The sequence below is a fragment of the Phycodurus eques genome, chromosome 1 (assembly GCF_024500275.1).
Source record: "Phycodurus eques isolate BA_2022a chromosome 1, UOR_Pequ_1.1, whole genome shotgun sequence".
NCBI lineage: Eukaryota > Metazoa > Chordata > Actinopteri > Syngnathiformes > Syngnathidae > Phycodurus > Phycodurus eques.
The window spans coordinates 27,627,894-27,654,214 of NC_084525.1; the positions used below are offsets into that span (position 1 = coordinate 27,627,894).

Sequence of the window (26,321 nt, forward strand, 5' to 3'; positions counted from 1 at the left end):
CATCACGATCCGGATGTGGTGCTTTCGAGCGCAGCGGGGGCATTGTGGGACTTACCGGCCTGAGCTCTGACACGTCCCATCCCAAGTACTCAGCAGCGTGCATCATTTGAGCTATAATTCTATCCACTTCCTGCAATTCAATAAAAAAAAAAAAATACAAAAGAAAACTATCAGAAACACTAACCTAGATTTACAAACAAATTTGTCCAACGAAATTGTATTCATTTATTCCTAACAGTTTATTCTCTTTATTTCCTAGCATTTCTCTTGGCTAAATTGCTCCCAGCAGCGGATGAAGATAACAAATTTATGTCCGATCAGATTTCATCATCTTTGTGTTTCCATTGTCAGTCCAATATGCCCAGTGCCTTCAGATGTTTATTTAAATCTATTTCAGCAATGAGACTGTTTGTTTAACCAATCAGATTCAAATCTGTCCTCCGAAGGCCGGTGAGCTGGCCCCCGATTCTGTCTTCTAATTGGTTGGGGTGAGCAAGCCAAGTACACATCTGTCCAAATTAAAATATTTAATAATCAACATCTCCGGTGAGTACTATTTTATTTAAATGTTTTTAGCATGTTACTAGATAAATATTGATTCTGAAATGCTACAGATGATGTATGTGGCACAGTTTCATGCTGTTATATTGCGTTTTTGTATAATATTAATGGAATTGCAAAGTGATAGTCGCAGTATGAAGAAGTGACACTTAGTGTATTCCATAGTTCTGGATTTAAAAATTAATGTCTGCAGAAAAAAAAAAATCCCCCCACAATAGTCTGATTGTAATTTTAGGCTTGTTTTCTGACATAGTGGATTTTCAGACAAATTTTGGTCTGCCTACATTTAGGTTGAAACCTGCCTGATTGACACAACATCAGCCTGCTGACGTCAGCGACAGAAGACGAGCACATTTGCTCATACTAGTATGTGTACTTGGTTGGTTCAAAAATCAATGCTATCTGTCTCTCCCTACTTTGTTATTTTTATGCAATATTAACTAACTTAATGTGATGAGAGTAGCTTAAGAACAAATCTATAAACGCGCTTCGACACTCAAAATGTCTGAGAAGTGTGGTCAAACTCCGCCTATTTCTTAGTTGTGTGGAAGCCGCATGGCATAATTGTTGTCTATATTGAAAGTTGGAATTTTTTTTAGACAATAACAAGTGAAAATAGTAAGGTTAGATACATTTGAGTAGGCTTGTTTTGTGAAAATCGGTCGCTTTAATGCTTGATAAGAGAAGGAAACCACGACGCATATGCAGGTAAGTGCGTCCAGATTCATTTCCGCCTCATACACGGGTTTTGCCAGCTCATTATTGTATTGATTGCGTCGCTCATGGCTCTAAGACCTTTGAAAAAAGACTTTGGGAAGATGACATAACACAGGCATTTGCTTTTGTGAAGTATTAAAAGCTTTTTGCACGTTGGGGATGTCGGCGTGACCGTGGAGGTTGATGTGCACAGCTGTTTGGAGTTTGGAAACTCGAGCAAAATGATGTATTTTTTTTTTTTTTTTTTTTTTTTAAATTGTATTGTCATTTTGGAGTTGGGCGAATTCTGCCTGACAGTGATGCTAAATACATAGAATATGACTAAATACTGCCACTTTATAGTATTGTACATTGTTTTTTCCACACTGGCTATGAGGCAAAAAGGTCTCCAGTTGTGGCAATTAACTGACACCAAGACATGGCGGTGTATCGATTTTGCAATATAAAAAAGGCTGTTCCCAGGGCAATTGGTTATTTACTGATTACTCCAAAACCGAGTGATATTGTTGGAAAAGACTGACAGTTTCTTCTTTTCTTTTCTTTCTTTTTTTAGCAAAAAATACATACAGAGAACTTGTTAGTGAAATATGGGCCATCTGGATGCTGTAGGTCTTTAAGTCTGCTAAGTCCCCGCTGAAGGCCCAGGTTCCAAATTCACCGCCCGCCACTGAATTAAACACATTCTCATCAGGACCATGTTTTCAGACATTCCTGACTGACATCTTACCGAGCTGTCCAGGACACCGTTGCCGTCTCTGTCGTAGAGCTTGAAAGCAACTGAGGTTAAAGGAACAGAATTACACAACAAATGAAAAACAATGGCTATTTTTTCGTGATAAGAAAAGACAAAAAAGGACTTACACTCCAGCTTGTCCCGAGGCTGACCATCCTCCAAGAGTGAGAAATAACACGAAACATCCTTTAGAAAGACCTCCTCTGTAAAGTACAGCAATAGAACAATATGTATTGTCCATCCATCCATTTACTATAGCTCTTGTCCTCTTAAGGTTTGTGAGTGAGCTGGAGCCTAACCCAGCTGACTGAGGGCAAAAGACGAATACACCCTGGACTAGACTCCGGTCAATTGCAGCCATATGTTTGCATTGTTTCTTTGTTGCACATATAACACATCCTGTGTAGCCTGCATGGAAGTCAGGCGAGTGAACCTCTACACCATCAGTGACTATAACCCCTAGAAAACAAATAGTGTTTTTCATTATTATTAGTTTTTCTTTCCTTTTTTACATATATACTTTCAAATATTGTCAGCATGCACAAAATGATGTTATTGTTATTATTGTAAATGTGATATTGTTCTTTGGGTTCATCTGCACTTCTTTTTTCAGTATCCTGAAATAACACAACCAATGTGGAAAAATCTCCAGGCTACTTTTACCATGGTACAAGACAGTGAGTGGCGGCCATTTGCCTCAAGAGTACCCATCCACATGTGTGCGTGCGTGTGTTTGTGTATTCTTACTGCCGCTGTCTTCCCGAGCAGGTTCGGAGTTCTGGAAAGAGCGGAAGAGTCGCTGGCACAGATCTGCTGGGAAGTCGTCCACTTCCAAATAAGTTTTCAGGAAGAGACGGAAGCCTTCTTCATTGATGCACTGGAACATGAACAAATTTGAATGAGGCGTGTGTGGGCGCTTAGTGAGCTTCAGTAACATGGAAAACTACATTGCATGCTGCACGTTGGCTTTTTCAAATACAATGAGATGCAGATCGTTACCCTTTTTAAAGCAGGCACTCCACAGACTCAACTATTTCTAAGTGGGTCTGTGGAGTGCCTGCCCACCCCCACCCCCCCATCTAGGTAAAATCAAACAACCAAGGACTGCAACTCTTTTGTCACACGCCTATTTCTGGAAATGTGTCCGCGAGAGAGCCGTTCTGCGCTTCTGCCGTACTGTTACGTAACAGTAAGGATAATTTACAAACAACCAGGCTACACCAAATTTGACCCATGACATGATCAGCTAGTCTGGATGAAGATCTACTTTCGGGACTACACTGCAACTCTATCTTGCAGAAACAGCCACATCCCCCACAAGCGTGATACGCCTGCTATCACATCAAGCCAAAAGTTTGATGTGATAATTCTGTTCCTTTAACCTCAAGCGTTAGCTAACAGAAGATAACTGCCACATATTGCTTTGTGGACGTGGTGGCAGGGGTGTTTGTGTTTGGTTATGTGTTCATGTGCCACGCACTCACAGTGTAGAGTATGAAGTGCTGCCTCACTGAGTGAAAATGCTTTACGGGCACTCGCTTTCTTTTCTTCCACACTCTGGCTTTTGCTCCAGCAAGCAGAAGACACTGGCTTGCCTGACCAATCCTTCACACCTGGACGTCACAGTGACAAAATCTAAACTCGCCATTGGCCGAGCAGCACATGGGATGTGGTTTCCAGTCACTGACATGCATGAGACGGCGCTGCCTTCTCAAATGAGCCAATTTCAGCAAAAAAGGAAAGATACAGTACTATAATTCTTGATCTTTAGGGTGTTTTGATGTATGCATGTCACAGACATGTAATTATAGTCGGACACGTGGGAAGTGTTTTAAATTGTAAAAAAATAAAAAATAAAAATAAGTCAAACGAGGTGTCAACAACAACCAGGAGTAGGCAATAAAGTTATCGTCGCTACCTCAACTTATAGTTTAGACACTAAAGGCGCCCCTGCAAGAAAGCCGAAGTCAGTGGAGCAGGCTGTCTCTCTCTCCAGCCTGGGATGAGCAACTTTAATGATTGCATACCGGAGGGCTTAAACCGAACTCCCTCGATAATGCTGAACCACAAACCCATTTCTTGTTGACGCCGATGCCCTGCAGAGCTGCCCCACTAATAAATAATTCACTCATTGCAACCCCACTAAGACGTTTAAGTGGAATCCTCGTGTTAGTGTAACATACTGTTATGGATGGTGCTAAGCTACCTTTTGTCCGTACGCACATTTTCTATAATGCTTGTTCTCAGTAGGGTCACTGGTGACTGTAACCTATGCTGGCTGACATACGGTGAAAGATGGTATGCTGCACCCTGAACTGGTCACTAGTCAATTGCAGGGCAATTTAGAGTAGGGGTGTCAAACATACAGCCTGCGGCCCAAAACCGGCCCGCTAGGGAGTACAATCCGGTCCGCAGGATGACCTTGAAAGTGAAAAAAAAATATTGTGGTGGTGTGGACTAAGGATAATTTTGAGAATTATTATGGTCCTGTAAAATATGGAATGGTCATAATTCCTAGATCTTTATAAGTGCATCCAATTTTAATGTGCAATACTATATTTTTCAGTTCCAAATACCTGTAACTTAAAGTTTCGTGCCTTAAAATACAATTACTGTGATCAGTTATTAAGCACACATTGTAGATGACAAACTGAAGCCAAATATTCTCAAGAAAACTGAGGCTGGTTTGTAAAATGATTTTTAAAAATGTGTAAAAGATTTTTCTTAATTTATTTGATTTGTTCTGCATTCAAACAAAGGGATGGCAAGATTTTGGAGTTCCTGCCCCTTTGACATCAAATACAATACAATACTACAATGAGGTTGACACCTTCAGTGAACCTAAATGCATATGTGAGGCCATCGTGCTGTTTAAGATGAATTCTATTTGTTTTCTTTTGTATGGGGAAAATGAATTTGAATCCCCTCAAAATTTGACATTAGAAGCCATCAGAAAGGACTACATTAGCTTGCTGCATTAGTGAATAGAAACTTCTGAAAGCAGCCGGCGAGGCTTTGCTGCGTGGGCCTGTGCAAGGACGTCATTTACATCTGCGGTCTCTGTATAACAACGACCACCTCTCACAAGAGCGCTCAGTCGACAGCATCGTCGGCTTTGCATCTCATCTTTGCAGCGGTGTCACGCTGTAAATACGTGCCCACGTAAGAATGAATCAGACGCTCCTTTCTGCACTCTCAGTGCCGTCACGTGTCAGAACTTGTGCAGGTTTGAAATGAAAAGCACACTCCGTCCCGTCCCGTCCTGTCCTGTCCCCTCACCTCTCCGTGTCTGTGCCGGGACAGGCGGCCATCTGCATCAAATTCCCGCAGCACGTCTTTCACTTTCAGGCTGCAATCTGGAAGAGGTTCGCACAAGGAGGGAAAAAGTCAAGGTAGATACTTTAGGACTATCACATAAAGACAACATCTGACAAGTTCTGTGTGCAATAGCGGATAGCGATTTGACAATATTCTTCACGGACCAACTAACACTAGACTAAATAAATCGATTGAATTAATTCATTTCATGCTTTTACATAGGAACATACAATTCATTAGAAGACTTGAAATGAAATCACCAAAAGCAAATTGAGCAAAATAAATGTGAGCCATTCAAAAGGTTGTAAATAAAACATTCAATTACTATGTGCTTTTATTGCCTGTTACCTTTTATTGTTTTCTTTACTTGTTTTCAATTCAAATGTTTTATAAAGTGTCTTTGAGTACAGTGGTTTAAATCAAATGTATTATTATTATTATTTCACATGAAATGATTTGTTTAAAGAGATACAACAGGCAATCATACAATGTGGGGTTCAGTGCAAATTCTGAAAAAAAAACATTTTGAAAAGACACCTTTAAAGTTGCACAAATACTCTGAGTTCGATTGGCTGTTGTGCAGAAGGTCACGTGAATTCTTGTGAGCGGAGGGCCATAATAGGCTGGCCTGCTGATCAAGACCTATTATTTAGTGTAATGCGTACAATATAACGGCGCAATCTGTTCCGCATGCACAGTTGTTGCTTTTTTTGGTCATCGTGGTACTAAATGTATCCATGCGGAAAGTGCACGGACCAGTTGTGTCCTTTGTAACTCCTCCAACGTAGCACGACTCAGTCAAATTGTTTCTTCGGAGCAGCTTTCCAAGTGGCCATTTAGTTTTTTTGAATTATTATTATACCATGGATTACTTCTGCTAATAAAGATTTTATAGATTTTATATTAAGATTGCATCGCAAATAAAAATTGGGAGGCTCACCACCAATGGAATGGATACTTTCAGTTAGGGTGTCGTGCTGCTTTGGCTGAATAACTCTTTACCTGATTGCAACGCAACCACTTCTCTAGCCAGCAAACTAGTTGACATGAACACTAGACAACAGCCAATTTACAAAATACATTTTTGAAAATAACATTTTCATGCCCATCTCTGGTGTAGAGTTCTGTGTTCAGACTGAAAGCTTGTCTAGATCTGAGACACCAAGTGTGCAAGCGAGTGTGTGAGTGGGTGGAAATACAAGGTGAGGTGTATGTACTGTACTGTATGTGTGTGAGGGGTGTGTGTGGGTGTGTGTGAGGAGTGGGGTGCAATGTTGGCAAATGTACTGTTGCACTCACATTCAATGTACTGCTGCAGCTGAATGAAGTCGACGGGGTTGAGCTCCTTGACTTCTTTGCTGGCGGGGGTGGACATGCTGCGTGAGCTCGGGCGCGAGACGCGGCGAGGCGAAACTGTGGAGACGAGTGACAAGGTAGGCGGCCTGCTTATGAAAGCAAAGTAAAACTTTTTGCACCTTGCACCGTGGACATGTAACATTTGAGTGATTGATTTTCCATCCAACCGGTTTCTACAGCTCCTGTCCTCATTAAAGGTCCCGTATTTTGGCTAGTTAAGAGCGCTACTGAGTGACTCTCTAACACTGACTTAGTATAAAAGTGTCAATTTCATTTCAAAAAACATCGTTGTTTTGTCATCTGATTGTCCAGAAAAGGCCCCCGTGACAGCTACTTCTGTTTGACCTGATTACAGGCCTCTCAGGAGAAAAACGTCTAGAACTCAGGAATGCATGGACCATTTTAATTCATATTTCTCATGTTTACTGAGGCACCACAGAGACAATATTACCTCCCACAGACTAGAAATAGTTGGTTTGGCAAAATATGTCCCCTTTAAGTTCCTGGGTAAGCTGGAGTTTATCCCAGCTCCCTTTGAGTGAGAGACTAGGTACACTCTGGACTGGTTGCCGGTCAATTGCAAGGCACGTATACTCAAACAACATTCAGAGTCTTCAATGAGTCTAACATGCATGTTTTTGTAATGCAGGAGGAAGCCAGAGTACCCAGAGAACACCCATGCAAGCACTGGGAGAACATGCAAACTCCACATAGAAAAGGCCAGAGCCGACATTCGAACCCCCGAAATGTAATGAAGACGTGCTAACCACTATTCCGCCGTGCTGCTATGGGAACATTTGTGTCCAAATTTTTACAAAAATTGAAGGTTGAGCAGCATCTTGGAAATAATTGTGCTCCACTGTGCAGCCTGTATTTACATAGTCATCATTATTAATAAATGGTGATCCACTCCAAGCTGTCTTCTCCAAAGTATGTCAAGCTAAAAGGGAAACATGGACTCTTGGGAGTTGATGAGCCTAAAATAATTTTGAATTTGCTAATTGGCCTAAAAAATGTAAGAAATATTGCGTGAGATGTATTTTAGGCTGGAGGGGCGCCCCGCCCCCTCTAACCGGAACCACCCAACACATTGGAAGAGCCTTTTGTGCAGAAAATGCACTGCACAAATACACTGACTGTCAAATGTCAAACGAGGTCCAACGTGGGCTAGGAATTTACATGTGACTCACGAAAGAGAGTTGAAAGCCGCAGTGAGAACACAATGGAAGGAGATTCCTTCACGGTGGGAAAACACACAAGGCAAATGTTATTAATCACTCAGGGCCTGGAAAAAGTGGAGAGGAGGAAACCCCCATCCTGCACTGATGACGACTAAAGTTGAAAACATTTCAGTTTTCTGTCTGACAGAAAGTAGAGCACAAATGTTGTCAAATGTGAAAGGACTGTTTGCTCTTGATGGACTCACTGGAAAGGTTCGCAGTGTCCCAGGCTTAATTCCCTCCAAAGGTCAGCAGCGTTGCCTAGCAGGTTGGTGGCAGACCGAGCAGGCTCGGAACGCATGAATGGCCATACGCTACATGAAGGAATCATGACAGGATCGATGCCTTGGAAGTGATTCATCTAAAAAAAGAAGAATGAAAATAGGCGGCCGAAACAAACTCAAAACAGGCTGCTGACGTCTCAAGTTCACTTTACGCAGGAGTATAAGCAATATTTTCCCTTATTCTCTTCTACTGCCATCAGCCTCTCTGCAATCAGTTCCTGATAAAGATTTGCAAATGACCCCGTGGGAGAAAACTGAGCTGGAAAACGAATCCCAGAATGAATGAGTGAATAACAACAGTGCCGTCTGATCAGGGTTACTGAAGCAGGTATAAATATTTCATTCAGGGGATTGCAGGAATGCTGTTGAGCCTTAATGCACACCATGTGAGCACGCTGGCCTGTTGCTTAGACAAGGGGCTTTAAACACATGCAACAGGGGTCAGGTCTTTGACTTTTCCTCGAACAAGGTTGCAGAATAAAGAAGAAAAGCATTGATGACAACGTTGCCTAAAGCTGGGCATACGTTGCTCAAACGGGAAAGTGCTGTTCTATAATTCAAATTTACACTGTTCGAGTAAAGCCGCGGAAAGCTACAGAAACAAAGTCAAAGCTGGTGATTGAGGTACTGTAAGTGCAGGGGACAACACGGAGGCTGGGGGACTCGAATCCAGAACCTCCCAACGATCACGACATGCTAACCACTAGTTTAATGTGCTGCCTAATGTGTGAACAAACAAATCAAAAAATAAATCTAGTTTCAGCTGTCTGTGGACTTGGAATGTTGGGACTTTGGCCTTGTCCCATCAGGGGTCACCACAGTGAGTCTTATTTGTTTTGTCACAGTTTTTACGCCGGATGCCCTTCTTGACGCAACTTGTTTTTATCATCTGAGCCTTGATCCAAGCCGAAAATTCAACAGAGAAACACAGGTGCTTGTGGACACACATGCTCCCTGGTCACCCACTTAGAGCAGCTGCAACACAGAAAAAAGGCTCAAACGTGACAGAAATCCATCCAACCAGCATGCGATCAGTAAGGAGCTGATAATCGGCTCCCTTGCCCCCCGTAAACACTCAGACTAATCAAGCTCGACAAGACTTAAAATGGGTCAAACTCAAAACAAGGCTTCCATTTGCACAGTGGATGCCCATTTAAAATTATCTGCATGCACACAAAAGTACCAAAAAAAATGCGTGCCAGGCCAGAAGTTAGCAATATCGCTTTGTAAAGAAACACTAAAACTGTTTGCGCTCACGTGTCTTATGGGAAAACATAGTGTCGTAAATACATACTTTGTTAGCGTGTACGCAAAGTGTACACAACAGTGCACTGGTCTACCATTATTGTTGGGCTTGTGACATAGGCAGACGGCTAAAATTTAACTTCTTGGCCCACAATTGTGAGCTGTTATCTCCTTACAGGGTGAATGAAATTAGTTTGATCAATTGATGAGGAGGAGGGGAAGAAGAAATGAATAAAAAGTATATTTTTTTTGTCCCCGCGGCACATTGGTCGAGCGGTTAGCACATCTGCCTCACAGTTCTGAGGACCGGGCTTCAAATCCGGCCTCGCCTGTGTGGAGTTTGCATGCTCTCCCCGTGCCTGCGTGGGTTTTCTCCGGGTGCTCCGGTTTCCTCCCACTTCCCAAAAACATCCATGAATTGGAACTCTAAATTGCCCGTAGGTGTGAATGTGAGTGTGAATGGTTGTTTGTTTATAGGTGCCCTGCGATTGGCTGGCAACCAGGTCAGGGTGTACCCCGCCTCTGGCTCAGAGTCAGCTGGGATAGGCTCCAGCTCGCCCGCGACCCTAGTGAGCATAACGGAAAATGGATGGATGGATGGATTGTTTTGTCCCCTGAATTTGAGGCTCATGTTTCTGATGCTAATGTAGTGTTTGTCGCTGTCCAACGTACAGCGTTGTCTCAATGGCTCCTCATGTCGCCACAGCCAGACGAAATGCAACATTCATTCCCCCATAAACCTCCCCTACATTCACCAAGCACCAACCACTACTTTACAATAAAAAGCCTGGAGAGCATTAGCCTACCCTTGTCTATTATATGCAAATTTGCAACTGAAATAACTTGAAACTCTAATACCAGACGAATTATGGAGGGAAAAAAAAACCATACAATATTAGCAATGGGGGGGAACACTCCCGAAAAAAAGTAATGTAGTTTTCAGTAATCATGGAAACTGACGTTACAATGATGTCGGCAGCAGTGGCATATTCTACAATTAAAGGGCTTCTGTCTGGGTGCATGCATCCAGTTTTGCAAAATCAGTTTGGAGTTTTATGCACACTAATATTAAAGCAACAGAGTGTAGCGTGTATTGGTTTGGATAAAAATGTAATTAATTTGGGAAACGATACGAAGGAAGGTAGACGCCTGCGTTCACTTCCAGGTTAGTCCAATTCACGCTTTAACGTTAAAATCAAACTAATTTGTCTCGTAAAGGGGCACCACGTCACTTTTTATATGTATAAAATTTAGGAGAGGACAACGACAAACTTTTTATCAGTCTCATAATCTAAAGGTTGCTACACTTTATGAAATACTTTAAGTTATAGATGACAGAGGCTTACTTAAAACCACACAAAACACAACCAAGAGCGGAATTTTATAGAATATTTAATGAAATCTACCAGGGATCTATAGGGAAACACCAAGGGGCTAACTACAACAAGGAAATACGAATAATGGTGAAAGAAAGAAAATATGCGTACGAAAAACGTAATCGAACATCGGGTGTTGGACTGAAGTTGAAAACGTGAGCGTTTAATGCCTCCAGTCCGGACGAGAGCGAGAGAGTGTGAGAGAGGACAAAGTTCGGATTTTGTGTGAAGTTAATCATTTCCCCGAAATTATTAGCCACACTGTTGTGTTACTCACGAATGTAGATCAGCTGGTCTTTGGGAGTAGTCTTTCTGCGAATGTCTCAGGAGGCGAGGAGGTAGGTGGGTGGACGAAAAAGATGCACAAAAATAAAACAAAAACAGGCGGAAGAAGGGAAAGAAGTTGTTCTTCACGCGTTCCGTGGGAGGTTGCGACTGTTTCTCTTCCCGCCTCTTCAGGGACTAGGTAGCAATTTCAGAGCGATCACGCTTGGCTGGAAGCGTACCTGGTACCTTTACTAGCAGCTGCTCTGATCGCCAAGCGGTGGCCCGCGTGGAGACTGGGAAGCCGAGTCCGTTCTCATCCCGGTATTCCCGGTCCAGTAGGCGTCTTCTTGTAGTAGTCTCGCAGCAGGACCGCTTGGAAGAAAGCAGTTTATCAAGTCGTGGGGGAGTCACTGTGATACCTCAGGTTGCGGGGAGCATGTCCGCTACAGAGACAATTGGGTCTTCGTTGGAGGTAATACATTTTTGTATCAGCTTAATGATCAATGACTCGAACTACAGACAACGACTAAAATAGAAACTGTTGTCCTACTTGCTCGGAGCCCAGTGGATTTGAAGATTGGAACTCTTTGTATACGCTGTAATGTGTGCATTGACATGAATGCTGTGCAAACAACATTAAGACCTGAATAAGGAAACATTGGAGTACATAACTCGATAGACTTTCATACCCTCCTTCAGCCTTTGACAAAGACATTGCATACGAATGTCCAAATTGATGCAAGGATTACACTTTTTGCCCCATGCTAAAATAGTACATTTACTGTATATGCAAACCAAATGTGAACATGTTATCAATAAACTGCGGATTAATAAGTAAATGACAATAGGAACAAGACTGCCAAGGTGGAGGTAATAACTGACATTTAATCCCCCATGGAGGCTGCATTAGGGGCAGAATGGGCAGTTTCCCACCACTGCCCCTGCCGAGGGGTTTCTTTCTTTCCAATATACAGATTGTATAGTTAATGAGGAATGGTGAATCAGTTTTGAAATTTATGCATATGGCTATATTTATAATCAAACTCATAACCTCCTAGTCCTTATAATAGTGGGGGGGGGGGGTTAACATGCTTTTTAACTCATTCAGTGCCATGTGTTTTCAAAACAGAGTTCCCCATATTGCCAGCCATCCTAGTGCATTTTAACTGATCTTTCAAGACCCACACAAGATTGACTTTCCGTCGTTCGGAAATGATTTTTGGTTTGGGTTGCGAACCATAAAAATTATTTGAAAAGATGAATATTACTGAAGCTTACTGAGGAGCTGTGACCATCTCAGTGTAGATCCATATGTCTCAATTATACTGCCCCAGGTGGCCAAGGTGGGCACCATCTCCATTTAAATGTGGCAAAAACTGTTTAATTCTTGACATTCTAATTTGGATTTAAAGGTTCCATATTTTGGCTATTTTGACCTCCATAGAGTGACTGTCTAAAATGGACTTGTCAATTTCATTTTAAAAAAACTCCTTGGTTTTGTCATACGAGTGTCCAGAAAAGGCCCCTCTGACAGCTACTTCTGTTTGACCCAGTTTTGCATCCACTTTGTCCATATTCGGCTAAGAGCGCCCCCTTTCCTCCGTTTGGTTTCCTCCGTGCAGAAGACCCACTTGTGAAAGCACATGTGTTTGTTATGTTGACAGCGCTGGCTCGGGAGCAGAGAGGTAGGCGGAGAGCTTTGCTAGTGACGTAGATAAGCTTGAGAAATTCCAATGACCTGATTTCAGGCCTCTCGGCAGAAAAGCGTTTGGAACCCAGGAATGCGTGGATGATTTTAATTCATATTTCACATGTTTACCGAGTCACCATAGAGACAATATAACAAGTACTAGAAAAAGTTGGTTTGGTCAAATACTTTAATTATTTCATCACTGTTGGTTTTGATGAAGTGCTATTTTTCCTATTAGAAAGCACTTCAAAAAAACATTTTCAATGGGGATAAATTTTGATTGATTTTGTATACGAGTGTTTTCAGTTACGAGCGTGGTCACGGAACAAATTAAACTCGTATTCAAGGGACCACAGTATAAAGAAGGAGCAGCCACAACATGGGGTTTAACACTAGTTAATTTTTTTACAGTTGAAGAATGTTTAAAAAGAAAAATGACTCACCTTCGCATTACACTTCTGTCAAGTTATGATGTTTTAACATTAACTGTGATCAGAGGTGTGTAGTAACGCACTACATTTACTCTGTTACATTTACTCAAGTAACATTTTCGATAAACTGTACTTGTCACAGTACTTTGAATGCACTGTACTTTTTACTTTTACTCGGTATTTATGTGAAGGGTCAATACTTGTGTTTACAGACCAAAAAACAACAGCTTTGTCATGTAGCTCTTAAATTGTGACTGCCCAAATTTGGATATTTCAGCCCACTTCTAACCTGAAAAAACACCTTGCAGTAAATTGTCATTTTTTTGCTGTTGTTTTGGCAGTGGGTGTGGCAAAATTAGCACATGCACACACACACACACAGCCAGACACACACAGACACACACGCACACACACACAATCACGCAGTCTCGTCAGCAAACAGGTTCTTCATGAAGTCATTTAAGTGAATAAAGCAAATAACGTTTCTGTAGGGCCCAATGCTTGTGTTGTTGCTTTTGAAGCAGTTAAAATTTGAAATGGTGGCAGGTGTGTGTCGACTCCCATATATTCATTTTTTTTATTTTACGTTCATGCTCTGATTAAGAAAAAAGAAAAAAAATCTGAAGTTACTCACAAATCACTCTTTACTTGAGTATTTTTTTCATTGACTACTTCCGTACTCTTACTCAAGTAAATATTTGGAGGACTACTTTTTACCCTTACTTGAGTCATATTATTCTAATGTAACAGTACTCTTACTTGAGTACAATATTTGGCTACTCTACCCACCTCTGACTGTGATTGACCTGTTTTGTGTTTTGACACTTGAAAAAAATGGTAAGAATGTTAAAAGGTTACTTCAAAAATTGTCTGGGCAGTTAATAAAGGTGACAGTTTGATCCAGGGATGAATCCATTTTTCATTTGCGATGGCATTTTCCATCCATCCATATTCCATAGTGCTTGTCCTCACGAGGGTCACGGGTGAGCTGGAGCCTATCCCAGCTGACCTTGGGCATGAAGCGGGGTGCACCTTGGAGTGGTCGCCAGTCAATCACATTCACACCTATGGACAATTTAGAGTCTTCAATGAACCCGCCATGCATGTTTTTAAAATGTGGGAGGAAGCTTGAATACCTGGAGAAAACCCATACAAGCATGGGGAGATCATGCAAACTCCACAGTCCACACAGGAAGGCCGGAGCCAAGATTGGAACCCTGAACCACAGAACTGTGAGGCAGAAGTGCTAACCACTCGGGCCACCATGCTGCTCCCAATGGCAAATCAGAGGTTGACTAACCACAATCGATTATGTTTGACCTTAGATCACAGGTGTCAAACTCAAGGATTCGGCCCACCACATCATCTTACGTGGCCCACGAAGGCAAATCATGTGCGTCGACTTCATGTTTCTTGCCAAAATATCAAAATAGCCCATTTTATTCACTTTTTAATAACGTTGAGATATTGCAAGCATTTTGTTTTTGTTACAATCAATCGGCTATCAATCATTTCTTTTAAAATATATTTGAAAAATAGTTGAACAAACAACTATTTTACTAGCTTCTGATTTCAAAACCAGTTATCTATCAATTTATTGTGTATACTGCACGTGATAGGAGGCGATCATACATTTATATGGGTTCAGTCATAATGGTCCTCTGAGGGAAACCATAACTATGATGTGGCCCGTGATAAAAATTTGTTCGACACCCCTGCCTTAGCGGTCCCACTCAAAAGAATGCATTGCAGAAAATACGACAGCAACAAAAGGTCAAATTCTGGGCACTTGCACGGTATTACAATTTGTTATCCAACCACAAATTGGGGAGGGGATTTGGAGGTTGGCTAGCAGTCAGGAATGATTTGTATTTGACATACGAATACTACTGTACTGCAGTTTTCCTGAAGAAGTGGATGCCCCACCATTTGTTTTCCATGTAAAAACATCCGTGTTATCACCTAGCCATAATGCCTCAATGCAAACCTGCCAGCAGCAGCCATAAAAGAAACACTCCACAAGAAGGTGCACTGGGGGATGACCTTTTTATTCCCACACCGCTAATGCTTGTGCAGGCTGTTTTAACAGCCCACGCCTCGCGACGAGGAAATCTGCTGTTGTGCAACCCAAAAATGCAACTTTTTCTTTCAGACTAGGAAGACTTCTTTGAATAGAAGAAGGCTTTATAGTTTCCACCATCCGCCTCACTGGAGCGTGTGCAGATAGCGGCGGAGGCGGGGAGACGGAGGACACATTTGGTTGCTAAGGAACGTGTTTCCCTCCATTAGCAACTGAGAGTGCCTCTGACTAACATGTAGGAGGCGAAGGAGGTGGAGGGGGGACATCACGGAAAGCAGCCAGCTCAGAGAAAAAGGGGGGAGCCCGGTTGCAAGGAGTCTTGCCCGTCTAGCTCCACCTACTCCTACGCCCACGCCAACCTTATGTGGCCTTTCAACTGGAGGCTCCACTCTGCATTCAACATGCAGATGTGATTGTGTGACTCATTGCAGGAGCGGAGGGAACACTCCCTTGCTATTTTTTACACAAAAGCTCCAGTCCCATTCTTGCAATTCATGATACAAAACTAGACCAAAAATTCTGGTCTAAAATGTAGACCTAAGGTTGTGTGAATAAATACATTTTAAACCAACTCTGGTGCGGTTGCCCTGTTAGTGCGGTTCGTTTGGCCACGCTAAGAGGTGAACCCTTAAAAGAACAGCACATGTGTCTGAAGTGCCAAATTTGTGACATCTCAGCTGGTAAGAATAGAAAAATATAAACTAATGGACCCAGCAGACAGCATTTTTCACATCATACGTCACATACTGTATGCAGTCCAATCAGATCCGATCATAACAACACGTTTGCCTCACAATTTTCAGATTCAGGTTTCGAATGTCGGCTCGGGCCTCCCATGTGGAGCCCGGTGGATCGCAGGGTGGGCAGGCTACGCCACTGCGGGTGTGTTTGCAGATGTGGTCTCACCAGGCATGAGTTTAGAGGGACTTTCTGCCACTAAATTGTTACTGCGCCAGGTGCACCTCTAAGAACACCTCTTCTGCTGCACAGGTACGACCAGCTTGGCACAGACCGGTCTGCCGAATCACGCGCAGAGATCCGTGCAGGATCCGCCTGCATTTGCGCCCTACCGAAGATGCGCTGTCTATGAAATTAGAGCCCTAAGCGACCAAATTTGCACAGTATGTATCTTTTTTTTTTTTTTTTTTTTTACTTCAGTCGGGACGAGACTACCAAACTACAAATGTGAAGACAGCCAGGGTGACATTTCCCACTCAGTGCAGGCCTGTAACCACAACTTCCTCTGCTTGTTTGACGTTTATATCTTTAACACCAGCTCACGAGAAGCAGCCACTCATTTAACACACTTACACTTTGGGCACGTTTACACCACAACCACCAAGTAAAACCATAAATGTTTTTCCTCTGTGTTGTATTTTTTTTATTTTATTTTTTTGCGAACTATCATGTACAGCCGACAATAATGTCAAAACACGCCTGCAAAAACAATGTTATATCCATGCCAGACCAGTAGTTGGCGATGTTACTTTGTAAGAAAACAACACACTGCTTGTCCTCCTCTGTCTTATCTGAAAGACATTTTTTGAATACCCTTCGTGGACATATGTGTGGGTTCAAGATTCGACCAATGAAATAATGCTATCGTGCGTGGTGTGGTAAGCGCACACTTTGATGGAGAAATGTTACAGACAGGGGTGAACATAACAATTTTGGTCTGGTTCTCAAATGAGCACCAGAGGTTTGGTGCTCATTTTTTCCCCAACCCAACAACCTAACTAGATGAACTTAAAGACTTACAGTATAGGATCGCAGTATAGTTCTCAAGGGAAGAGTTCCCCAATCTTTTTTGCACAATGGACCAATTTCAGGAAAAGACATATTTTGATGGCGTGTCGTAGCTGCTGCGCAGTGAGACAAAGAAGCCCAAACGACTCGTCGCTGCCCGGTGAATGGCGTGACATTTGCAGGGAAGTTTCTCATGAGGCACACGATCGAGGCTGAGCTCGACTGAAGTGAGAAAGGAACTAATTGGTTCCTGAAGTGATTCTATTCAGGACGTTCACTCAAAAGATTTGTCTGAACGAGGCGGTCACGAACGACAGCGCTACTCCCTCTGAAAAAATAAAGAAAATGCAAAATGCTTGGTACACAATTGTGCAGTGACACACTTGAATCTGATGCGCTTTTAATATTTTTAGTGCACATGTGCAGCTGCACAGCACTTTTGTGCAACCCTGGTTAGAAACACAAACGAAACGTCATTAGTTTGCACTCGTAACCATATCCATTCTTCTATTAGCATTTTAATAGGGATTGCCATTTGACTCAACCATAGGAAAAATGAACGCTCACCTAATCGATTCAGTGTACATCCATCTATTTTCTCTTCCGCTTATCCTGACTAGGGGAGCGGGTGTGCTGGTGTATATCCCAGCTGATTTTGGGCGAGAGGCAGGGTACACCCTGGACTGGTCACCAGCCACGCGCAGGGAACATTATGGACAAATAACCATTCACACTTAGGGACAATTTAGAGTCTTCAATTAACCTAAGAAACATGTTTTGGGAAAGTGGGAGAAAGCCGGGGCAAACATGCAAACTCCACACAGGAAGGCTGGAGCCCGGATTCAAGCCCGGTTGTCGTGCCAACGATTAATTATATGTTTTAAAAATAATAATAATAATATTTCAAAAATACCAAGGAAACTGTGTTTGCTTCATATTTTAGCAATTAAACAAAGACATCATGTTGTTCCAGACCACAAACTAGTTGGTCTGCTGGTTGCAGCCAAGTCATAATGTGCTACATTTTGCTTCAAGACGGGATTATTCAACGGATTTCGAAACATCTAAACAACTCCTCGAATATAATGCCCAAAAAATACATTTCATGATTGCATTGCACAGGTGTACAAAATTAATTTCGGTTTGCCTAATAATATTTTCTTCAAAGCAATGTAAATACAAATATTTGTTGTCATGTCAGACAAGCTTATTATGTAGTTTTAATGTTATGTATGTACTGTATGTATGCGTGCGTGTGTGTGGTGGGTGTAAAACGAAGTGGGTCGCACCATTATGTAAACACTACAGGGTACAAAGAGCCTTTAACTCCAGTATCAGCTCATTATGTGGATGCGGACCTTTCAAGGCGCAGTCAGCAGAGATGGAGGTAGCAACCTGTGCATGGCGACATTTCACGAGAGCGAAAGAAAGAAAAAAGAGTGCGGTGAACACGCCGTTTAAATAACACAAGAGCAGCAAAAGAGTTACAATGCTGTGAATCACAGATTTCTTGGAAAATGAAGAGGAGGGATGATTGGACGCCTATCACTCAGACTGCAGTGTGACTAATGTAAGAGCTTCTGGTGAGGGCAGCCTTCTGCGACATACTGCATTAAGAATAAGAAGGGGGGAGACAACCTGTTCAGACTTGTCATAACAGCCACTTTGCTTTTCTGGTGGGAGTGCGCGCGCGTATCAGGGAGTCTCGCTTTGCCCGCCCACGGATCGAAGTGCTGCAGGAAGTGAAATGTAACCTGAGCTCGTCATTGCAAGTTAAATATTGTACAGAGGTATTGGGACATGCCACCTTCACGAAGTCGGCACTGGAAAGCAATGTGGTGTTTGCTGCTTTTTCAGCCTCCACTCTTGTGGGATGTTGGAAGTTGTTGCAGTGTGTCTGTGGGAATTTTGGTCCATTTGCGAAGTCAGAGTTCAGTCAGTGATGTTAGACCTAAAGAGGGCCTATTGCCAGCTTGTTCTTCTGCACCAAACCCATCCAAGCATCTTTTTATGGACTTTGCACATGGAACAGAAAAAGGCCTTTCCCAATCTCCTTCATTCATCCATCCGTACCTCTTATCATCAATAGGGTCGCGGGCGTGCTGGAGCCTATCCTAGCCTATATAAAAACAAGTTCAGTACTATTTGATGTTTAAGGACATGTTCACCCAAACTCAGAATTCTAGCCACTTCCACAGGAATGATGTTACTTTTCCCTTACTGTGGCATTGGAAAAATTGGTTTGTCTGTGGGGGAAAAAAACATTTTAGAACGTCATAGTGGGCTGAAGGATTCTGTTTGATAGCATTTGCAGGCTTGTTAGTGCCTAAAAAAACAATTTCCAAGGAAACCAAACAGATAAATGTTATTGAAATGAGCATTAGCAGATGATTGTACTCATAATTCTTCACCCATTGATAAATATTGTAATGGATGTTGTCATATAAAATTATTCATGAATTTAAAAGACTAATAAGTTAAAATGAGCACTGACATCTACAAATGAGCATAGACCATATGAGACAATAAATTAATCAATCAAAAGTTCAGACCAGTTTGGCTGCATGGTTCCAATTTTGTGGGAACACTTTGGGAAAGCAGGTGGCACAGTGGATAACTGGTTAGGACATCTGCCTCACAGTTCTGAGGACCCGGATTTAAATCCAGCTTCGCCTGTGTGGAGTTTTCATGTTCTCCCCGTGGCTGTGTGAGTTTTCTCCAGGTACTCCGGTTGTTTGAAGACTCTAAATTGTCCGGTGTGAATATGAGTGCAAATGGTTGTTTGTTTATATGTGCCCTGTGATAGGCTGGCAACCAGTTCAGGGTGTACCCCGCCTCTTGTCCAGGGTCAGCTAGGATAGGCTCCAGCACGCCTGTGAGGATAAATTGTATGGCAAATGGATGGATGGATGGATGTTTTTGGAATGTGGGAGAAAACCTACACAGGCACAAGGAGAACATGCAAACTTCACAGCCCTGTCTTGTTTGTTTCAAATTGATAAATGCTATTGTTCTTTGAAAATATTCTTTTTATATTTTGAATTTGTTATCCTTAACACGTTCCAAAAAATCTGAGACATGGGCAACAAAAGACTGGGAAAGTTGAGGAGTGCTCAAAAAACATTTGTTTGGAACATTGTACTGGTGAACAGGTTAATTGGAAACAGGCGATTGTCATGATTGGGTATAAAACGAGAATCCCCGAAAGTGTCAGTTGTTGACAAGCAAGGATGGGGTGAGGTTTGCCACATTTGTGAACAACTGCGCGAGCGAAAAAATCAAGCAGTTTAAGAACGTTTCTCAACGTACAGTTGAAGGGAATTTTGACATTTCATCATCCACTTTCCACAATATTATCAAAAGATTCAGAGAATCTGGAGAAATCTCTGCACGTACATGGCAAAGCTAAACACCAACAATGAATGCCCATGACCTTCGATCCCTCAGACGGCACTGCATGAAAAACTGGCGTCATTGTGCAAAGAATGTTGCCACGTGGGCTCAGGACCACTTCAGAAAACCATTGTCAGTTAACACAGTTCATTTCTACATGTATAAATGCAATTTAAAACTCTACTATTCAAAGCAATGGCCATATATCAACAACACCCAGAAACGTCGCCGGCTTCTCTGGGCCCAAGCTCATCTGAGATGGACTGACACAAAGTGGAAAAGTGCTGTCCATATTTCCAATTGTTTTGGGCAATCACGGACGTTGTGTCATCCGGGACAAAGAGGAAAAGGACTCTCCAGACTGTTATCAGCGCAAAGTTAAAAAAAACACCATCTGTGATGGTATGGGGGTGTGTTAGTGCCCTTGACATGGGTAACTTGCACATCTGTGAAGGCACCATTAATGCTGACAGGTACATACAGGTTTTGGCGCAACATATGCTGCCATCCAAGCAACATGTTTTTCAGGGACATCCCCGCTTATTTCAGCAAAACAATGCTAAGCCACACTCTCCACATGTTACAACATCATGGCTTGGTAGTAAAAGAGAGCCAGTACTAGACTGGCCTGCCAGCAGTCCATTGAAAATTTGTGGCACATTATGAAGTGCAGAAGATGACAACGGACACCCCAGACTGTTGAGCAACTAAAGTTGTACATCAAGCAAGAATGGGAAAGAAGTCAATTATCAAAGCTGCAACAATAGGTGTCCTCAATTCCCAAATGCTTATTGAATGTTGTTAAAAGAAAAGGTGATGTAACACAGTGGTAAACATGTCCCTGTCCTAGCTTTTTTGGAACATGTTGCAGGCATCAAATTCAGAATGAGTCATTCATTCATTCATCCATTTTCTTTACCGCTTGTCCTCACTAGGGTTGCGGGCTGCTGGAGCCTATCCCAGCTGTCTTCGGGCGGGAGGCGGGGTACATCCTGAACCGGTCGCCAGTCAATCGCAGGGCACAAAGAAACAAACAACCATTCGCACTCACATTCACGCCTACGGGAAATTTTATAGTCCTCAATCAACCTAAAAAGCATGTTTTTGGGATGTGGGAGGAAACCGGAGTGTCCAGAGAAAACCCACGCAGCCACGGGGAGAACATGCCAACTCCACACCGGCGGGGCTGGGATTCGTTCTCAGACCTGTGAGGCAGATGTGCTAACCAGTCATCCACCGTGCCGCACAAAATGGGTCAATATTTGAAAAAATAAAATAAAATAAAAAAAAGTTTGAACATTAAATACAGTATATTGTATATATATTGTAGTGTTTTCAATTGAATATAGTATGAAAATGATTTGCAAATCATTGCATTCTGTTTCTATTTACATTTTATGTAATTTTTTCCCCACATTCTATTTATCTTCCCAACTTCACTGGAATTGGGGTTTGTACATCAGACTATAAATCTATCCATCCATTTCCTTTATCGCTTATCCTCACTAGAGTCGCGGACATAGCCTATCCCAGCCATCTTCGGGCGGGAAGCGGGGTACACCCTGAACCGGTCGCCAGCCAATCGCAGGGCACATTGAAAAAAACATTCACACTCACATTCACTCCTATGGGCAATTTAGAGTCTTCAATTAACCGACCATGCCTGTTTTTGGGATGTGGGAGGAAACCGGAATGCCCGGAGAAAACCCAAACAGGCACGGGGAGAACACGCAAACTCCACACAGGCGGGGCCGGGATTTGAACCTGGGTCCGCAGAACTAACCAGTCGCCCACCGTGCCAGCCAGACTATCCATCCATCCATTTTCTGAGCCGCTTGTCCTCACCAGGGTCGCGGGCGTGCTGGAGCCTATCCCAGCTGTCATCGGGCAGGAGACGGGGTACACCCTGAACTGGTTGCCAGCCAATCGCAGGGCACATACAAACAGACAACCATTCGCACTCACAGTCACACCTACGGGCAGTTTAGAGTCTCCAATTCATGCATGTTTTTGGGATGTGGGAGGAAACCGGAGTGCCCGGAGAAAACCCACGCAGGCACGGGGAGAACATGCAAACTCCACACAGTCGGGGCCGGGGTTTGAACCCGGGTCCTCAGAACTGTGAGGCTGACGCTCTAACCAGTCGGCCACCGTGCCGCCCCAGCCAGACTATAAATGTATCTATATTATATTGTCGATCTGCCCATCCATTTTCTACAGTGCTTTCTGGGGAAACCCCTGGACTGGTCACCACAGTCACATTCACCCCAATGGACAATTAGGTCTTAAGTGAAAGTAACATGCATGTTTTCTGGAATGTAGGAGGAAGCCGGTGTACCCAGTGAAAACTGACACAAGCACGGGGGAGAACATGGAAACTCCACAATGGATGGCCAGAGGTGAGATTCTAACCGCAAACTTAAGGACTGTGAGGGAGATGTGCTTACCACTCATGCACCATCCTCCCGTACTGTACTCTATAATCATGATTTATGCAATCATTTTATACAAAGAAAACAGATCTAGCGCGCCCGGTACTCACTGCAGTTGAGTAAATAAGGCTCAATGAGGAAGATACAGTAAGCGTTTGATATCTTTCAATGAAACACAACTAGACAGTCTAATAATAACAAGCCCGGAAGTCCCCAGGGATAGTGTCTAAAACTGCAGACGCATGACTCGGAGTCCTCTCTCAATAGTCCGGACCGGCACGTGTAACTTTACAAGAGTGATAAGAACATGAGTGGCCAAGACAACTCAAACGTGCACGCTTTTGAAGCTGGCACTACGACTGCATTACTGTGTTGTAACGCACTACTAAAAAGACGGAAACACACTGTGATAATGGGCTTGTTGAAAGTGCATTGACGTAGGCAATTCGCCACCGACTGACATGCTGCAAGGAGCGGCGCGCTCGCTCGGGGGCTGCAACTTGCACCGAGCGGACGGTTGCACGGGAGTTCTTTACCTGTGCAATGGGCTGAGCCGGCTGGCCAAGTGTCCGCTGACTTTCCCGGGAGGAGGAGAAGGCGGAGGAGGAGGAGGAGGAAGAAGAGGAGGGAAACCGCCGCCAGTGAACCGGTGCCGAGCTGCTGAGAGTGACTCTTGTGGGCCAGTCAGCAGGCGCCGCCTCGGATCCTCCTGCCTGCGCCCTCCCTCCCTTCCAGCTGCATCAGACACACACACACACACACACACAGAGAGAGAGAGAGAGAGAGAGAGAGAGAGAGACGGTGCATGCATGCTGCGTGAGGTCAGGTTCCAACTTTATTTCAGGACTTTTCACACAAGTATGCTCGATTTCCCTGAAGAGGACACTGGCCTATTTGATACAGACGTGACGAAAATCCTCGAGAAAGAACTTATTTAGCAGTGCAAATGTCATGTTTTTTTCTTCATTCAGTTGTGTGACAAAAACATGCATGTTAGTTGAACTGAAGACTCTAAATCGGTGTGGTGAACCTTTATTGGGCCAAGGCACAAACGGTACATTAGGAAAAAAATTCACAGCGTAACACCCCAAAAAAATGGAGCAAAAAAGTATATCTTTCCCGACATTTTTTAAAAATTGGTAACAAATTACTCTGTTGCATGAATGGCAACAGGTGGATATACACAGCGTTGCACAGGTTAATTGTACCTTCTGCCATCTAGGGGAAGAGCATTGAATTGTTCTGCCTGTCACACGTCACATACTACACGCACTGCTAACCCTAATGAGGACAAGTGCTAAATGGATGGAAAGAATGGGTGAGTCCTAAAAGATCAAATCACAATACGCAACAATATCGACGAAACGCTGAGTAATGATAGTAAAATGCACCAAAAAAGAACGCATCACAAAATTGCATGAGGTTTTTTTTAATTTATTTATTTCATCATAAAGTATTTTCTTAGTCTTTAAAAAAAAAAGATGATAATAATAATAATAATAACACTTTTCTTAAACAATGAATAGGTGTGTCTTCATTTTGGGGGATAAAAAGAAATATAAAACTCGCAAAATTGGAGTATACACCTGATAGGAAGCTAAGTAAGTATTGCGTAAATGGAGCGTTCCTTCTTGTGCCATGTGACGACGTATTGTATGACACGGCATTGTCTACCACTTACCCAGCTAACACAGTTGTAAAGTCATAACTACAGTAAAACTTGTATGAAAAACACTTTCAGGCCATAAATGAGCCTCCCGTTTTCTTTTGCCGTGTTGTCGTTCTTACGCTGCAGCGCAAATGAGTTAATATCATGCCGTTCATAAACGAAAAAACCCATTAACTTGAACGATATGCTAGGCTAAAGAGCTAACTTGGTAGCTACCAAGATAGCTTTCAAGTTCTCATAAAATATGAACATTATACACACTATTGTGTAAAGGAATAGCCGTGTCATCTAAAAAAAACAACAACATTTCAGTTAGTCAACCACCTTGCCCTCATTATTATTTTGGCAGTCGTTAAAAAACAAAGTAGTCACCAGTCTTCCCAGTTTTGATGCACAACACCCCACCACACACCATCATGGTACAGGGAAAATGGTTGCCAGTCGGGGAGCTGGTAACCGTAGTAATATGGTGGGTGGTGTGGATTCACATTTCTCTTGGCTTGACTCCACGCCACGGGGAGATGGGGGTTCCCCCCCAACCGCCGTGGGTCCCCGCTTTTCTCAGGCGCTTGACATGGGCTCGCTTTTGTCGGGCTGTGCCCTTTTCAGGTGGCAGCTGGCTCCTGCGTTGGGCCTCGTTGGTGGTTGGGGCCCTCATGCTCTCAGGGGGCGGCAGGGGTGGTGGCAGCAGTAGGGCGCACTGGGTGGGGAGTGGAGAGGATTGGGCATGGGGGTGCGGTGGTCCGGTACCCTTGCCCCTCCCTTTGGGCTGGTCGGGGCTCTTCGGTTTGGCTGGGGGACCTCCCTGGGTCCTGGGGAGTGGGTGGTGTCCACCCTGGCTGGGTCCCCCACGGGATGGGGGTGGGGCCCCTACTCAATATGCCGGCACAGCAACTCCGTACACCAGTTGACTAACATGCATGTGATATGGTGTTCATTCACTAATAAGTTCCATCGACACCCTACAGGCTTTAATAACTTGTGCTAGGACCACTGATAATAACACAGGTTATATTAAGATAGCAACTCACAAGTTCTTACAGGTGTTCGGACACTATAAAAGCATCGCAGCGCACCACTGATCAGTAGCACTGCCTGGCTCATTTCCCATCCTGTCGTGCCCTTTTCTGTCTTCTCTCATCTTGTCCTATTGGTTAGTTGTTGCATGTCCTCACCGGGTGTCCCCACCCCCTGTCCACAAATAAGTACACGATTTGACTTTGTAACATTACTTGTAGTCAAATATCTAGACTGTCTAATTATCGCACCCATATTCCCCTTGTCCGTTCTTTTCCTCAGTCTATCTATCCCCTGAAACCCTTTTCTGTCCGGCTGCATTTTCAATAAACATCAGAATTCATCCATCCATTTTCTGTACCACTTATCCTCACTACGGTCCCGGGAGTGATGGAGCCTATCCTAGCTATCTTCGGGCGACAGGGGGAGTACACCCAGCCAATCACATGGGACATAGAAACAAACAACCATTCACACTCACATTCACACCTACGGGCAATTTAGAGTATTCAAATAACCTACTTCACGTTTTTGGGATGTGGGACGAAACCGGAGTACCCGGAGAAAACCCACACAGGTAGGGGGAGAACATACAAACTCCACACTGGTGAGGCCGGGATTTGAACCCCAGTCCTCAGAACTGTGGGGCAGATGTGCTCACCAGTTGGTCACGGTGCAGCTGAACAAGACAGGTTAAAAAAAAAAAAAAAAAAAAAAAAATGAAAAATGAAAGAAGATAAAGAAAAATCTCTCACAGCACACCACCAAACAAAAATGTCATAAATA

The 26,321-nt window shown here is 43.3% G+C and overlaps 1 protein-coding gene and 1 long non-coding RNA gene across 3 annotated transcripts in view; one reads left to right on the forward strand and one right to left on the reverse strand.

Annotated features, from left to right (window-relative positions):
• dgkaa (diacylglycerol kinase, alpha a) overlaps window positions 1-23,540 on the reverse strand; it is a 45,143-nt gene extending 21,603 nt beyond the window's left edge. Inside the window, exons 1-7 of one of the 2 annotated variants that reach the window (XM_061685747.1) lie at window positions 23,386-23,540; window positions 6,629-6,742; window positions 5,291-5,367; window positions 2,759-2,888; window positions 2,140-2,214; window positions 2,006-2,055; window positions 56-130 (exon numbers count right to left, since the gene is read on the reverse strand). In XM_061685747.1, the coding sequence (XP_061541731.1) occupies window positions 56-130; window positions 2,006-2,055; window positions 2,140-2,214; window positions 2,759-2,888; window positions 5,291-5,367; window positions 6,629-6,704 (483 nt within the window). In that variant the 5' untranslated portion in view covers window positions 6,705-6,742; window positions 23,386-23,540. Of the gene's footprint in view, window positions 1-55; window positions 131-2,005; window positions 2,056-2,139; window positions 2,215-2,758; window positions 2,889-5,290; window positions 5,368-6,628; window positions 6,743-11,087; window positions 11,591-23,385 lie in introns of those variants that run through there. The other variant, XM_061685756.1, reaches the window with a different exon arrangement.
• On the forward strand, window positions 5,291-7,594 carry LOC133407667 (uncharacterized). The gene is made up of 3 exons (XR_009769206.1): window positions 5,291-5,403; window positions 6,648-6,762; window positions 7,335-7,594. It is a non-coding gene; the product is annotated as an uncharacterized LOC133407667 (long non-coding RNA).
• Window positions 23,541-26,321: the final 2,781 nt, after the last annotated feature.